Here is a 14577-nt window from a genome sequence, read left to right as displayed (position 1 = left end):
TTCTCCACTTTGTATGGGACGCTGCCACAGCATGGCTTGCCAAGTGGTGCGTCGGTGCGCGCCTGGGATCCGAACCGGGAACCCCAGGCCGCTGCAGCGGAGCGCGCGCACTTAACTGCTTGCACCACTGGGCCGGCCCCTGAATATCATCTTTTTTTTAAAGTGCCTGTTTAAGAATTTGCCCCGCCTTTTAAAAATTGGGCTCTTGTGTCTTTTTATTGATTGTGAGAGTTCCCTATTCTCTGGATATGAGTCCTTTCATATCTATGTATATTCTAAATATCTTTTCCCAGTCTAGAAATAACTATACTCACTACTAGGAAAATATTATTTTTGTAAGAATGCAATTTAAAAAATTTTTCAGTTTTGATGCATTCCTGAACACTAAGCTTAGAGATTAAGAAAGTCAGAAAGAGATTTAAAAGATTTCTCTTAGTATATGAAATTTGGGTCCCAATGTTGACTTAAAAAAAGTCTTAAGGTATTATTTCCACATTTCTTATGAACTATTTTAGTATTTTGTGCTAGTCCTTAACTTATTTAATGTTGTAAATAAGCGTGTCTTTAGGTCATTAGGGTCCTGTGGCAAAATGACTCTCCCATTAGAGAAGCAAGTGATTCTGGGCTCAGTACACGAGTCACCAGCACTTGAGTCTTTCCTTAGTGTATGTTCCTTTGGGTGACTTTGCCAAGAACTTCCTTGTCTTTGCATTGTGATAGGAACTCTGTTTATGGTAATATTGTTTGCTGCTGGTAATGTTGAAAAGCAACAAAATTCTTTTAGATTCCATTCTCTTTGAGTATAGCTCTTCAGACTATAGAATTATTCTATTCTTATCTGGATTTGTAGATTCATATTGCAAACTTAACCTTTTAATTTTAGAAATAAAAACACCAGAGTTACAGGTAGTAAATAATAAGTGAATTTTTAATAAGTTCAGATGTATACTGTTTGTGTTAATAGATATAAAGCCGCTATTTATAAAACATACAATTGTTACTATAGTGAACACCTGAGGTAAGTGTTAGTGATTGACTTAATTATAGCCCAAATCCATGTTGCTCTTAGAAATTGGGGAGAGAGTTGCAGGTAGTAAAAGATATACATTGAAGTAGCTCACTAATTAGGATGTGCGTTAGCAAACTGTGGAATCAACACTTAGAGCAAAACATTTATATCTAGCTCTGTGTATTAGTGTTACAGGTTCTTGTGATTCTGGGCAGATATCAGAATCTTTTAGGGGGCATTTTATTACAGTTCCTTCCATGGTGTTGGCGTGAGCATTAGCTCATTCACCAATCCAAAGTGCTAAATCTTGCAAAGATCCCCTTGAGAGATATTTGGGTAGGAACCAGTAACTCTTAGAGGGGAAAAAAAGGGCCAGTGATTCATTGATAGTTTGTATTAGATTTTCCGACACTGTAAACAACCATACTGAGTATTTTCAGTGAGTTTTTATTAAGTACAGATTGGGGAAAATGAGTCAGAGCTGGCAGGGACCAGTATTTCCTAGAATGAGTTTTGTGGAAAATTGGTTTTGTGGAGTATTAATCAATTTTACATGAAATTAAAAACAAACCAAAGAACAAACAAGCTGAACTCTCTGGTCATGTAACTTTGGAAAGCACTAGATTAAGTGAAGTTGAAGGGTTTTTTGTTTTTCTGACTTTACTGAGATATAATTGGCATGCATCAGGGTGTACAACATGTTGATTTAATACACTTGTATATTGCAGTATGGTTACACCATAGTGCTGGCTAACAGCTGCCGTCACAGCACATCATTACCATTTCTCTTGTGTGGTAAGAACATTGAAGATCTACTGTCTTTGCAACTTTCCAGTATGTAGTACAGTATTACCATCTATAATCACAGCGCCATGCTTTAGGTCCCCAGAACTTATTCATCTTCTAGGGTTTTTTGTTTTTAACTGCAGGAATTCTCAGAGCCTTTAATTTACCAGTATACCTTGTAATTCTCTAAAATGAGGAAGAAGAAGTGAGATAGCAATAGTATGCAGCATTTCGCAAACTTACTTGGTCATGGAATCATTTTTTAGGGGGTTTCTCAGTAGCCTGGCATTTGCCCATGCAATCATTTTTTAGAGAGTGTCTCAGGAACTTGGCATACCACAGAGTATGGTGAAAAGTAGTTAGGCTGAAATCATGTTACAGATAGAAAACTAAGGCCCAAATACTTTGTTACTCAAGCAGATAGAGCTTGTGAGATTCCACACTGTCTCTTAGATCACTGTTCTTTCCAACAGCAAAAAAGGAGACTTAATGGCTCAGAAGACAGGTTTAAATATTTTAGAATGTAAATAAGATTTTCATTGTCATCTTTTAAGATTTATTGAGGCTTAACGTCTTATCCAAGGTTCTAGGTCTAAATAAAAGAGGCTGTACAAGTGGTTAGTCCTTTCAGCTACATTGCTAACAAATGGAATAGAGAATAGCTGTAAAAATAAATTTGAGTTACCTGAAACCGCTCTTTTTTCTCCCCACTAAAATTAGGATACACAGGATCTTAGTTCTCAAACTTTAGTTTTGACCTCCTGTTAAGAACAGATTTAATTTTCATTGTGTTGATGACTTTTTAGATGGGTGTTAGCTATGTTTTTAGGCTGCTTTTGAAGGTTTCATTTTTCTGCAGTGAAATATGAAATAATGAATCTTTTGTGGAATCAATTTCTAAGAATTGTAGATTTATGAGAGACATATTCTTAACATTAGACTTAGTTTTTATACTGCCTTGAAACAGTCAATTTAAAATAGTGTAAATATATGTACCAGAAATTGTGGGCAGGATAGGAAGGGAGTCTAACACATTATTTAACGTACTTTAGACTCTTAACTGAATTAAAGCTTTCAAATTCCTGATAGAAAAACTTAGTATTTTACACTGAAGTATGATTTAGATTGATAATTACAAAATGTTAAATAAAGATTTTATTAGATTATAGTCTAAAATAGTCAGACCTGTCCCCTGACAATTTGTAAGATAGTTAAGTACCATCTGCTAGGGTGAAAGGCCAAAAAATAGGACCAGCAGAAGAATTTTGTTAATGCAAGAACATTTTGGATAATCTATATGAGGAGTTATAAGATTTGGAATTCCACTTTGACAAATAGGTACACCTCCCTGATATTCCTTGGTTTAGAAAAAAAATTTTGGCTTATCTTGTAAAAATTGCTGTTCACTGTACCTTTTTGTTTAAAATGTAGGAATTTAACATGGTTCCCTATTGAACAGAAGAGCCCTTTCAGGAACATAGTAGCTTAAATTACTTATGTGTTGAATATTTTATATTACTAAGATATATAATTAATTATAGTTTTACTGGGATATTTTGACAAAATTAGTAGTATGTATTCTTCTCTACTTTTTATTACTTCCCTTCCCCCCAATAACTGGCATGGCTAGTACACAAGTCTTGAAAAAAGAAAGAATTTACTAATCGTAACTGATAGGAGGTTTAACTACAATTTTGTGTGCTTAGAAAACTGTTTAGAAAATTTTGGTAAGCATTAAGTGCTTCCCTGGAAGGAATGAGAAGGTGTTATGTGAGACAGGCTACCAATGACAAACAGAGTAATGGTGCTCCGAGCACTAAGTAAGAAGGCTTTAGGAGCAGCTAGGTCAGTAAGTAGCTAAGGAACACAAGCACTGGTCTGTGTGTATCCTTTTTCTCTTTTAGAGGTCTAAAAGATTTTTAAAATGGTACTGATGCCTTTTATGCCTGGATTCTAAATATAGAACATATAATCCTTGGGTTTTTTTAAAAATTCAAGACTAGACAGAATAATTGACATTTAAAATTTTTATGAATTTTGTCAAGTGAATCAAATTAATAATGTTATTGACAAGAAATTTAACTGTTTAAGTTTGAAAAGCCAAATGTCAGACAGGTTGTTCCTATTTTCAACTATGTTAAATTGAGGTATTTCCTAGAAATAATCTTTAAAAAAGATACATAGAAAGATAGAGACTATGGCTATGTTTACCTCCAGTTGTTTCTGGAATGATTAAGTATATTTTTGTCTGTAAAATCAGTAAGATATTTTGTAAAACATACTAAATTCCTTATTTTCTCAACATTATGCCTAAATACCTAGAATAAGATTGTTCTCTTAAATGTATTAACTATACCTATACATGGTGTTCTTTGAAGAGCCACATTAGGAAAGTGGTGTTAATGTGGGCTACCAGCTGTGGCCATAGTCTTTTTTGTTGTTGTTATAATAGACTATATTTTTCAGACCAATTTTAGATTCACAGCACAATTGAGCCTTTTTTTTTTTTTCATCTCCTGTGAATAGGAGAGTAAATGTGTGTCTTCTGATTTGTTATTCTGTTCTTACTGCTTTGGGGATTGAGAACTTTTATTTATGTATTTCATGTTTTAGCAGCTTCAAACAGGGCAAGAATTTTCGGGTCTATTTTGAAAAAGCTGTGATAAGAGTGTTAAATATACACATGACAAAGATGTATGTAAATTATTGGAGCTTCAAGGAGACATTAGTTTTCTTCAAAAGTATTGGTGTGCTTCTCTTTATTGTTATTTAAAGTAACTTCCATCCTAATTAATGCATCAGTTACTGCTAAATCAGAACTACTTCTAAATTCCGAAATATAATGTATGTAATATAGTTAACATATACATACCGGAGGAAAGCATAGAAACTTTATAATAGCAAATTTATTACTTTAAAATAAAAATTCACCATGCCTCATTTTTCTCCACTATTAAAACTGGCTAGTATTTCAACTATCACTTTTTACTCTTGGGAGGAAGGGTAGGAATTATCTTATCTTGGGCTACTGTAAAAAGAATCCGAGGGGCTGGCCCCATGGCCTAGTGGTTAAGTTCAGCACGCTCCACTTTGGTGGCCCAGGTTCGTGGGTTCGGATCCCTGGTGCAGACCTATACCACTCCTCAGCCATGCTGTGGCAGCGACCCACATATAAAATAGAGGAAGATTGGCATAGATGTTAGCTTAGGGCTAATCTTCCTCAGCAAAAAAAAACAATCCAAGACCACAAAGATTGCACTTTTTGTTTTTTAAAGTAATTGTTCTTTTTTTTTTTTTGTGAGGAAGATCAGCCCTGAGCTAACATCCATGCTGATCCTCCTCTTTTTTGCTGAGGAAGACCAGCTCTAAGCTAACATCTATTGCCAATCCTCCCCCTTTTTTTCCCCAAAGCCCCAGTAGATAGTTGTATGTCATGGTTGCACATCCTTCTAGTTGCTGTATGTGGGACGTGGCCTCAGCATGGCTGGACAAGCGGTGCATCGGTGCATGCCCAGGATCCGAACCCGGGCCGCCAGTAGCGGAGCACGCGCACTTAACCGCTAAGCCACGGGGCCAGCTCAGAGATTGCACTTTAAATTTTAATAGATTTGTTTCCTATCAGCATTATGAAAATTTAAAATTTTGGTACATCTTGCACTTTCAGAAAGTTCTCTTAACAGTTAATATAATCTAATTGCATATTGATATCATTTAAATGAAGAAAAAATTCTTACGGTCTTTGTATTTTAGTACACCCCATCAATTAGGGCCTAGATGATACTAGTTAATTATGTGGCTTTGGCATGCACTGGTAATATTTTAGGATTGTATTTGCTTTAGTTTGGGGGGGAGGAAGCATCTGATAGATTTTTTAAACTTTAAACATTCACAAAGTAGAGAGAATTGTATAACGAATCCTCATATATTCATCTCCTGTCCTCACTAATTTAATCTAATGGCCAGTCTCGTTTTATCTGCGCACTTCCCTGCATTACTTCCCTCCTCACTTCAATGTGTATCTCTAAAAGAGAGTCAAATTATTTGTATTCCCTGTGAGTGCTAGCTAGCTTTGTTGTGGAGAGGAAGTTTAAGAGTGCTTGGAAACAGGCCCGCCATTGCATTTTATTGTAGTTAATTTGCATTTAGAAAGATCAGGAGTTTATACTACTTGGGTATTTTATTATTACAGTGAATCTCAAAGGATTTGAAATGCTGATGTTATAAATAACGTCTAAGAAAATGTGATGAATTACCGTCATGAGTTTGTATGAAGTCATGTGACAGTCCTTATTTCAGAGCTAACCTGCAATTTGCTTTGCCGTTTGTTCACAGCTCTTCCCCCCACAACATTTATGTTTCTTTATTTAAATACTGAGAAACAGTCAGCATATAACACTTAGTTTCAGATGAAATTCGATAAGCCTCTGTGTGTGTCAAAGAAACAGAGAGCAGAGAGCAAAAATACCGTGTATGGGGCTGAGAAAAAGAGAACGGGCAGAGCAGGGTAGTCACCACAGCCCAGGTGCCAGCTGTGGAGGGGTGATGTCCCCTCCTTCACTCTGTCTCCTTCTTGCTCTCGCTCACCCAACTTCCTCACTTGGTCTTGACTTTTATTTCTCTCTCTTCTGGATTCCCCCTTTGGTTTATATCTTTTTCTTCTCGTAGCATTTACTTAACTTTGCCTGTGGCATTTATGGTCAGGAAGATTGCTGATTCCTCCCTTAGAGGATGTTTTATTATATGTGGGTTGTAAGATAGAACTTTAAAAAACTAAATATTTCAGGACTAATTTGTTGTGCCTTATTTACTTTTATATAACTTTTTTTAAATGTTTGTTTAAATCAAATAGTTACTATACGTAAATAAATCAAATAGTTACATACTTACTATGGGCTAGGTTGAACTTTTCTATGCTATGTGAATAAATTATGCAATGTATGAAAACGTTAATTTTATATAGACTTTTAGGTTTACTTTAGATGCTCTTATTGAAAAATTGTGTAATAATTTTTCCTTTTTCTGTGTGTTCCCTTTTGCTGCCCATTTATTGGATGAAACTGATTCTATTCAAATGTGACTCTGCAGTTCACAAGATTCCTTTGCAACTCACCTTTGGAGGTAAGAGTTTACTAACTGACCTTAATACTAGAATTGCTAATTAACATCACTCTTGGTATCTTTTGTGAGGCATTTATTTGATCGTTTGGAATGATCATTTTGTTGTGATACGTGTGTTCTTCAATAATGGTAATGAGATGAATGCAGACTTTTTTTGATAAGAATTCCTATAAGTTACAGAGCTATTCATCTTCATAACAGGTCGTTGTCTCTTTTAAAATACATTTTCATTTTTAATAGGTAAAGTGAAATCAATCCATTTTTTTTTTATAATTTTTTTTTTTGCGTGAGGAAGATCAGCCCTGAGCTTATATCCATGCCAATCCTCCTCTATTTTTTTTGTTGAGGAAGACTGGCCCCGGGCTAACATCTGTGCCTATCTTCCTCCACTTTATTACCACAGCATGGCCTGACAAGCGGTGCCTCGGTGCAAGCCAGGGATCCCAACCCGGGTTGCCAGCAGCGGAGCGTGCGTACTTAACCGCTACGCCATGGGGCCGGCCCCTCAATCCTTCATTTTTGAAGAAGCTTCTTGTATCTCTGTTACTTCCATAACTGTTTAACATCAGCTTAGTTCTTAATAAAGAACAAAGGTGTGTAAAAAGAGCTGGAGAAGCCATAGGCAGAGGCTGTCATTGAGAAAGTTTCAGTTGGTTCAAGAGATCGTTTTAAAATCCATGAATTGATTAGGGAAGAGCAAAGAACGTACCTTTCATTGAGCTTCTGTTATAACAAAGGCACTATTGTAGGTGCTTTGTTCACTTTATCATTTAATCTTCATGGCAGTTCTGCAATGAAGAGCTGAGAATCCAGTGATAAAATTGTGAGATAAAGAAAAACTGTTAGATATTCAGAGAACCAGATATCATTGTGAACTGCTGTTGATAAGGAACAACTTGTAGAAGATGAGCAGGACTTTGAGAAAGGAGTAGGAAAGGGGAGGCCACCGAGTGTGTGGAGACGATTGAACTTGGGTTCAAGATCACATCTTCACTTATTAGTCACTTAACCCTGGGCAAATCACAACTTCCCTGAGCCTCAGTTTTCTTATCTTTAAAATGCAAACAATAGTTCTTATCTCTCAAATGAGGCAGTGGACATGGGAATAGTTTATAAAGTGCTATTCAAATCTTAGTAATATTTTGTATTCTCCTCTTAGGCTGTACTTCAGCCGCACACAGTAAGACTGTTTCTGCCTGTCAGTTGTCCTTCCTTTTGCCTCTATTGTTTATTTCACTTTATGTTCCCTTCCCCGTTCCCACTTTGTTCAAATCATACCCCTCTTCGGGTTGAGTCTAGATGCTAGGTCCTCTGCAAGGCCCTCTCTGACCTCTCCACATGGAGGCAGTTGTTCCCTTTTCTTCTATAACATTGTGTTCACATGATTATGGAAACTAGCATTGTTGTGTGGTATAGCCCAGCCTGGCACAGCAAACATTCCTCGTGGCCAGTTTGAATGATTGCCAGGGGCAACTGACCAGACCAGAGAGGCTAGTACCATCCAGGCTTTGTTTCATTTTCTAACTATCCAGGATTGAAGGGGAAATAAAGCTATATAGTGGAAAGATTCTGGGCTTTGAAATGACAGAGACTTGGGTGGCCCATGAGCAAGTCTTTTGAATAATCTAAAAATGGGGATAAGAATACTTATAGGGGTATTACAATAAAATAAGTAATGTGTGGCAAACACTGAGCACAGTGCCTGTCACATAGAATTTTAAATAAAGTTTAGTGTAAAAACAATAAAAAGCCAAACCATAAGAAACTGGAATATAAATTATATGATCTACTCTTTAGCTAATGAAGTGCTTTCCAAGCATAGAAGAATGGGAAGTATCACAAGGAAAGGATGGAAAAGTAGATTGGTTCTGTAAAAAATCCTTAATTTGGTCATGAAAACAAATATAGTTAAAAGGAAATTTGGGGAAAGTGTGATAAAAAGGTTATTATACTTAATATAATGGGGCCGGCCCCGTGGCTTGGCGGTTAAGTGCATGCGCTCCGCTACTGGCGGCCTGGGTTCGGATCCCAGGCACGCACTGACTCACCGCTTCTCCGGCCATGCTGAGGCCGTGTCCCACATACAGCCACTAGAAGGATATGCAACTATGACATACAACTATCTACTGGGGCTTTGGGGAAAAAAAGGAGGAGGATTGGCAATAGATGTTAGCTCAGAGCCGGTCTTCCTCAGCAAAAAGAGGAGGATTGGCATGGATGTTAGCTCAGGGCTGATCTTCCTCACAGGAAAAAAAAAAAAAGACATTTAATATAATGATCTCCTGAAGTCAATTTAAAAACGTACTATTTTCAGGAGCTGGCCCGGTGGCACAAGTGGTTAAGTGTGCGTGCTCCGCTGTGGCAGCCCAGGATTCGCAGGTTCGGATCCCGGGCGTGCACCAACGCACCGCTTGTTAAGCCACGCTGTGGCGGCGTCCCATATAAAGTAGAGGAAGATGGCCACGGATGTTAGCTCAGGGCCAATCTTCCTCAAGAAAAAAGGGGAGGATTGGCATCAGATGTTAGCTCAGGGCTAGTCCTCCTCACAAAAAAAAAAAAAAAAAGTACTGTTTTCTTTTACATACTATTTGGTTGGATTTTATCAGATAGTTGATGAGATGAAATACAAATGGTGTAATAAATGTTTTAAAAGTTTAACCTTAGGGCCGGCCCGGTGGCGCAAGCTGTTAAGTGCACGTGCTCTGCTGTGGCGGCCCGGGGTTGGCCGGTTCGGATACCGGGTGCGCACCAACGCACTGCTTGTCAGGCCACGCGGTGGCGGCATCCCATATAAAGTGGAGGAAGATGGGCACGGATGTTAGCCCAGGGCCAGTCTTCCTCGGCAAAAAAAGAGGAGGATTGGCAGATGTTAGCACAGGGCTAATCTCCTCACAAAAAAATAAATAAATAAATAAATAAAATAAAAATTAATTAAAAAAAAAAAGTTTAACCTTATAAGTAGTCAAAGAAATGCAGTTTAAAGCAATAGTCATACACAATTTTTTACCTATCAAGATATCTTTTTTTTCTCAGTGAATGCTTGGGAAGATGTGATGAGATGGCATGTTTTTAAACTTCATCCTTTACAGAAATCAGTTTGGTTATTTATACTCAAGACCTTAAAATTCATACCTTGTCATTGAGTAATTCTAGTCTAGGAATCACTGCCAGAGAAATAATCAAAGATGGGGACAAAACTTACATAAATATGTTTATTATAGCATTATTGTTAATGGCAGAAAATTTATAAACAACCTAAATGTCCAGCAGTAGTAAAGAGGTCAAGTAAATCATGGTACACCAGCCGTGTGATAGAACACTGTAGCCACTAAAATGGGGATCATGCATGTATGTTCACGAGTACATACTGACGAACAATAACAGTGTAGAATACTTTTGCTATATTAAGAGATAAAAGCAGGATGCAAAATTATATATGCAGATCTCAGTATATAAAGAATTTCAGTGTACAGAAATCAGTTAGGAAGGAGGCACACAAAATGTTAAATTGTTTTACCCTTTGCTCTTCCATGAAGGAGCCACATGGGGAGAAGAGGCACATTTGGTAGGTGTTTGGTGATGGCTCTTGTAGTCAGTGTTTGACCGGGGTGTACATCAGGGAAGGGCTAGTCTTGGGGGGAAAAAAAGGACTGGTAGGAGACTAGAGGAAGAGATAATGTTGATAATATTTAAAGCTGGACTCTCATTTCAGCAAGAGCTTAGAGGAGTAACCAGGAATAAGGGTTCTGAGCAGAAGGCAGTTAGACTGGAGTGGCTAACTTGCACCAGGAGTAAATAAGATGGCTGGAGTTTGATGTCCACTTCACTGGGGCAAGTAGCAGTTGGAAGATGTTACTAAACAATTGCAAAGATGCTTTTAAATAGACCTCACTAACAGACTTTTCTCAAACGTAAGCTCAGTGAGGGAGGATCCTGTTTTATGGCCTCCTTGTGTTTCCATTCTTAGTATAGTAGGTGGTATATAGGAGGCACCGAATAAATATTTGTTGAATGAATGAATGAACGAATAACTGAATGAATAAGTAGGTGGGGCTGGGGCTGAGAGTGGTGGGCTTTTATCCCTAAAAGCAGGACAGGGATAAAAGGATAAAGGATAAGAGGATAAAAGCAGGACATATACTAAAGGCAGGACTCAGCTAAAAGCACACAGGGTCTAATATTTATGTTTCAGTGTGGTTAACAGTCTGTATTCCCAGCTAGACTGTAGTTACTTAAGATCAGGAGCTCTGTCTTTTTCATCTTTGGATGCTCTCAGGTGTAGATAGGGCTTGGAGTCTACCAACCATACACCTAGAGTTGTACCAAACAGGTAGTTTTTTTTGAATTATATCTTGCTACTCTGGTTAAATTGGGAATCTGTGTGTGGAAGGTTTAATCTTCGGTGAAAAATAGAAGGGAAAGTATCATGATCAAAGTTTAGTGATAGTTTTGTTGTTTTCTATCTGATCTGCCTTTTCCACTTAATGATCTGGAGTTGTATTTTGCCTTGGCTAAGTTGATCTTTTGTCTTACTGGGCTTATGGACATGGAGGAGGAAAAAAAGTCAAAGATGACCAATGTGCTTTTCTTTTCTTGAAGTATGTTGGGAAATACTTTGAGGACCTTCTGTTGATATTTTTCTAGCCTGGAATTTCATGGGGGCCACCTGATAGCATGGTTAGTAGCTGCTGCCTCTAAATCTCCCGCAGCACTGAGCTCAGGATTCTGTTCCTTTGCCACTGCACAGAGCCTGAGAGCCAAAGCAAAGCCAAGGCAGGAGCATATTGGGAGTCTCTAAATGTTTTATCTTGCCTTTAAGCTTATGTTTTAGCTGGAGAAGGAAAATTACAAAGATGGTAAATACCCAAACACCTTCCCTGATTTCAAATAAAAGAAAAATAATTCTGGTAGGGACAATAAAACATGCGAGACTAGCAGTTGAAAATGAAGGAGACTTTAAATTTCACTTTGTCCACAAAAACTACTACAAGTGAACCACGTGCCTTTGTTGTAAGTCCTAAACAGTTAACTGCCACATGAATCTAACGAAATTGTCAGGTTATAGTAATTACATCAGTAATTTGATCTACTGTCATTTGAATGGAGCCATGTGTGGAAAGTCAGTTACTTCCCTCTGTGGGGCTGACCCTTTTACATTCCTGTAAGCTGAAGACTAATAGAGCTCATTAAGCTTTATGAGAAAAGAGCTTTTATCACCTCGTCAAGTCAGGCAACATATTTCCACTATATTCCTAATTTCGTGTGGCTCTGTAGTTGCTGATGTGCACTCCCCTGCTAGGTTTACATCAGACCTCTTCCCTTACAGACATTTTTATTGACATTTCTAAGTCTGAGTTACATTTTGTGTGGCACCACCTGCAGATGTCTTCAATTAAATGTAGGTAAATAAAAGGGATTATATGTCAGAGGCTAAAAGATTCTTGAAATTCTCTTCTGAGTCAAAGTTTGCCAACCAATCCAGTAGGGTGCAATCTCATCGTCATTTTGGAGGTAGGGAGCGACAGGAGAGGCATTTGTAAGAAATGTGGGAATGTAGGTTACTTAGGTTTCTCTTCAGGTATGTCCTTCTATTCCTTCATTTCAGATCAGTTAAAATCTTCTTCATTAACAGTTGTCGTAGTAACTTATCGAGAAGTTAGCACTTGTAGTGTGTGGGTCCTATGCTAAGCTCTTGGCTTACATTATTTTAATTCTCACAGAATATCTATGAGGTAGATATTCCCAGTTTTCTTAAGAAAATTGAGCCTAGAGAGGTAGATTAGTTGAGCTCAGTATTATAGCTACTAGTGTGTGACAACAATATGCTGTAAGATTCTTACATTACCTGAAGTGATAATACTATTTGAAGGAAGACAGTGATAAGTTTGAGGTGTATTTTGTAAACCCAGAGCACAGTTTCTCAACCTTGGCACTACTGACATTTGGGGTCAGATAAATCTTTTTTGTGGATGTTATCCTGTGAATTTTGTGATGGTTAGCAACATCTCTGGCCTTTCCAGTAGATGCCAGTAGCACTCTCCCCCTTGAGTTCAAACAGAATGTCTCCAGACTGTGCCAAATATTTGTAGGGGGTAAAATGGCTTCCTATTGAAAACTGCTGCCCTAGAGCAGCCTTAAAAAAAAAAAAGAACAAAGAGATAGAGTTAATAATCCAGTAGTGAAGACAATAGCAATGATAACACATTTTCAGTCTCACAAAAGGCAGGAAAAAGAAGGAAAGGTGAATAGAGAACAAGTGAGACAAATAGAAACAAAATAGCAAGATGGTCCACCTAAATCCAACCATATTGATTATCATGTTAAATATAAATGATCTAAACCAAAACTCTGCTGTATGGAAATGTTCTACATCTGTGCTGTCCAAAACACTTATGTAGCCAATGGTCATACATAGCTACTGAGCTCTTTAGGAACTGAATTTTTAATATTTTTTATTTTAGTTAACTTATGTAGCCGCATGTGGCCAGTGGCTATCCTATTGGATGGTACAGATCTAAATGCCCCAATTAAAAGTCAGAGATTGTCAGACTAGATAAAAGAAAAAAAGCAAGATCCACCTTAAATATAAAGACATGGATAGGTTAAAAGTAAAAGACCCGGGGCCGGCCTGGTGGTGTAGTGGTTAAGTTTGTGCACTCCACTTCAGTGGCCAGAGGTTCGCAGGTTTGGATTCTGGGCACGGACCTACATATTGCTCATGGAGCCATGCTGTGGTGGTGTCCCACATACAAAATAGAGGAAGATTGGCACGGATGTTAGCTCAGCGACAATCTTCCTCACCAAAAAAAAGTAAAAGGCCAGAGTAAGACATACCATGTAAATACTAATCAGAAGAAAGTTGGAGTGGCTGTATTCATATCTAACAAAATAGACCGGGCAAAGAATATTACCAGAAGGAAAGAGAGACGTTTCATAAAGATAAAATAGTTTGCATAGGAAGACACAGTAATCCGAAATGTGATACACTTAATAACGGAGCCTCAAGATACATAAAGTAAAAACTAATGGAACTGAAAGGAGAAATAGTCAAATTCACAGTTATAGTTGGAGACTTTAGGACTACTTTCTCTGTAATTGATAGAAAAATTAGATAAAATTAGAAGAGATATGGATTTGAACGATACTATCACACAATTTTGCTTAGTTGGCATCTACTGAACACTACACCCAACGACGACAAAATACACGTTTTTTTTAAGTGCACCAAGACAGATCATATGCTGTACCGTTACACAAATCTCAATAAATTGAAAAGGATTGAAATCATCTCTGCTCAAAATGGAATTAAATTAGCATCAATAACAAAAAGAACTCTTATAGCTCAATAATAATGTCAACCTAGTTAAAAAGTGGATAAAAGACTTGAATTACGTATTTCACCAGAGAAGACATACAGATGGCTAATAAGCACATGAAAGATGCGCATCATCAGAAAGGGAAATACAAATTAAAAGCACAATGAGATACCATCATAAACCCATTAGAATGGCTGTAATCAAAAGACAATACCAGGGGTTGGTGAGATGTGGATAAATTGGACCCCTCATACTTTGCTGGTGGGAATATAAAATGGTGTAGTCACAGTTTGGCAGTTCCTCAAAATATTAAAGATAGAGTTACTATATGACCCAGAAATTCCACTT

At 37.5% G+C, this 14577-nt stretch overlaps 1 protein-coding gene across 7 annotated transcripts in view; it reads left to right on the top strand.

The window, feature by feature from the left end:
- The window catches only part of ATE1 (arginyltransferase 1), a 174385-nt gene that overhangs the window by 42235 nt on the left and 117573 nt on the right, over positions 1-14577 (top strand). For all 7 annotated transcript variants that reach the window (XM_058544160.1, XM_058544161.1, XM_058544157.1 and 4 more), the window contains one exon: positions 6881-6913. In XM_058544160.1, coding sequence (XP_058400143.1) covers positions 6881-6913 — 33 coding nt within the window. The remainder of the gene's footprint in view (positions 1-6880; positions 6914-14577) is intronic.

Source organism: Diceros bicornis, chromosome 6 (assembly GCF_020826845.1).
Source record: "Diceros bicornis minor isolate mBicDic1 chromosome 6, mDicBic1.mat.cur, whole genome shotgun sequence".
NCBI classification, from domain to species: Eukaryota; Metazoa; Chordata; class Mammalia; order Perissodactyla; family Rhinocerotidae; genus Diceros; species Diceros bicornis.
Note: the sequence above shows the minus strand (reverse complement) of the source record. Positions and strands in the feature narration are given on the sequence as shown.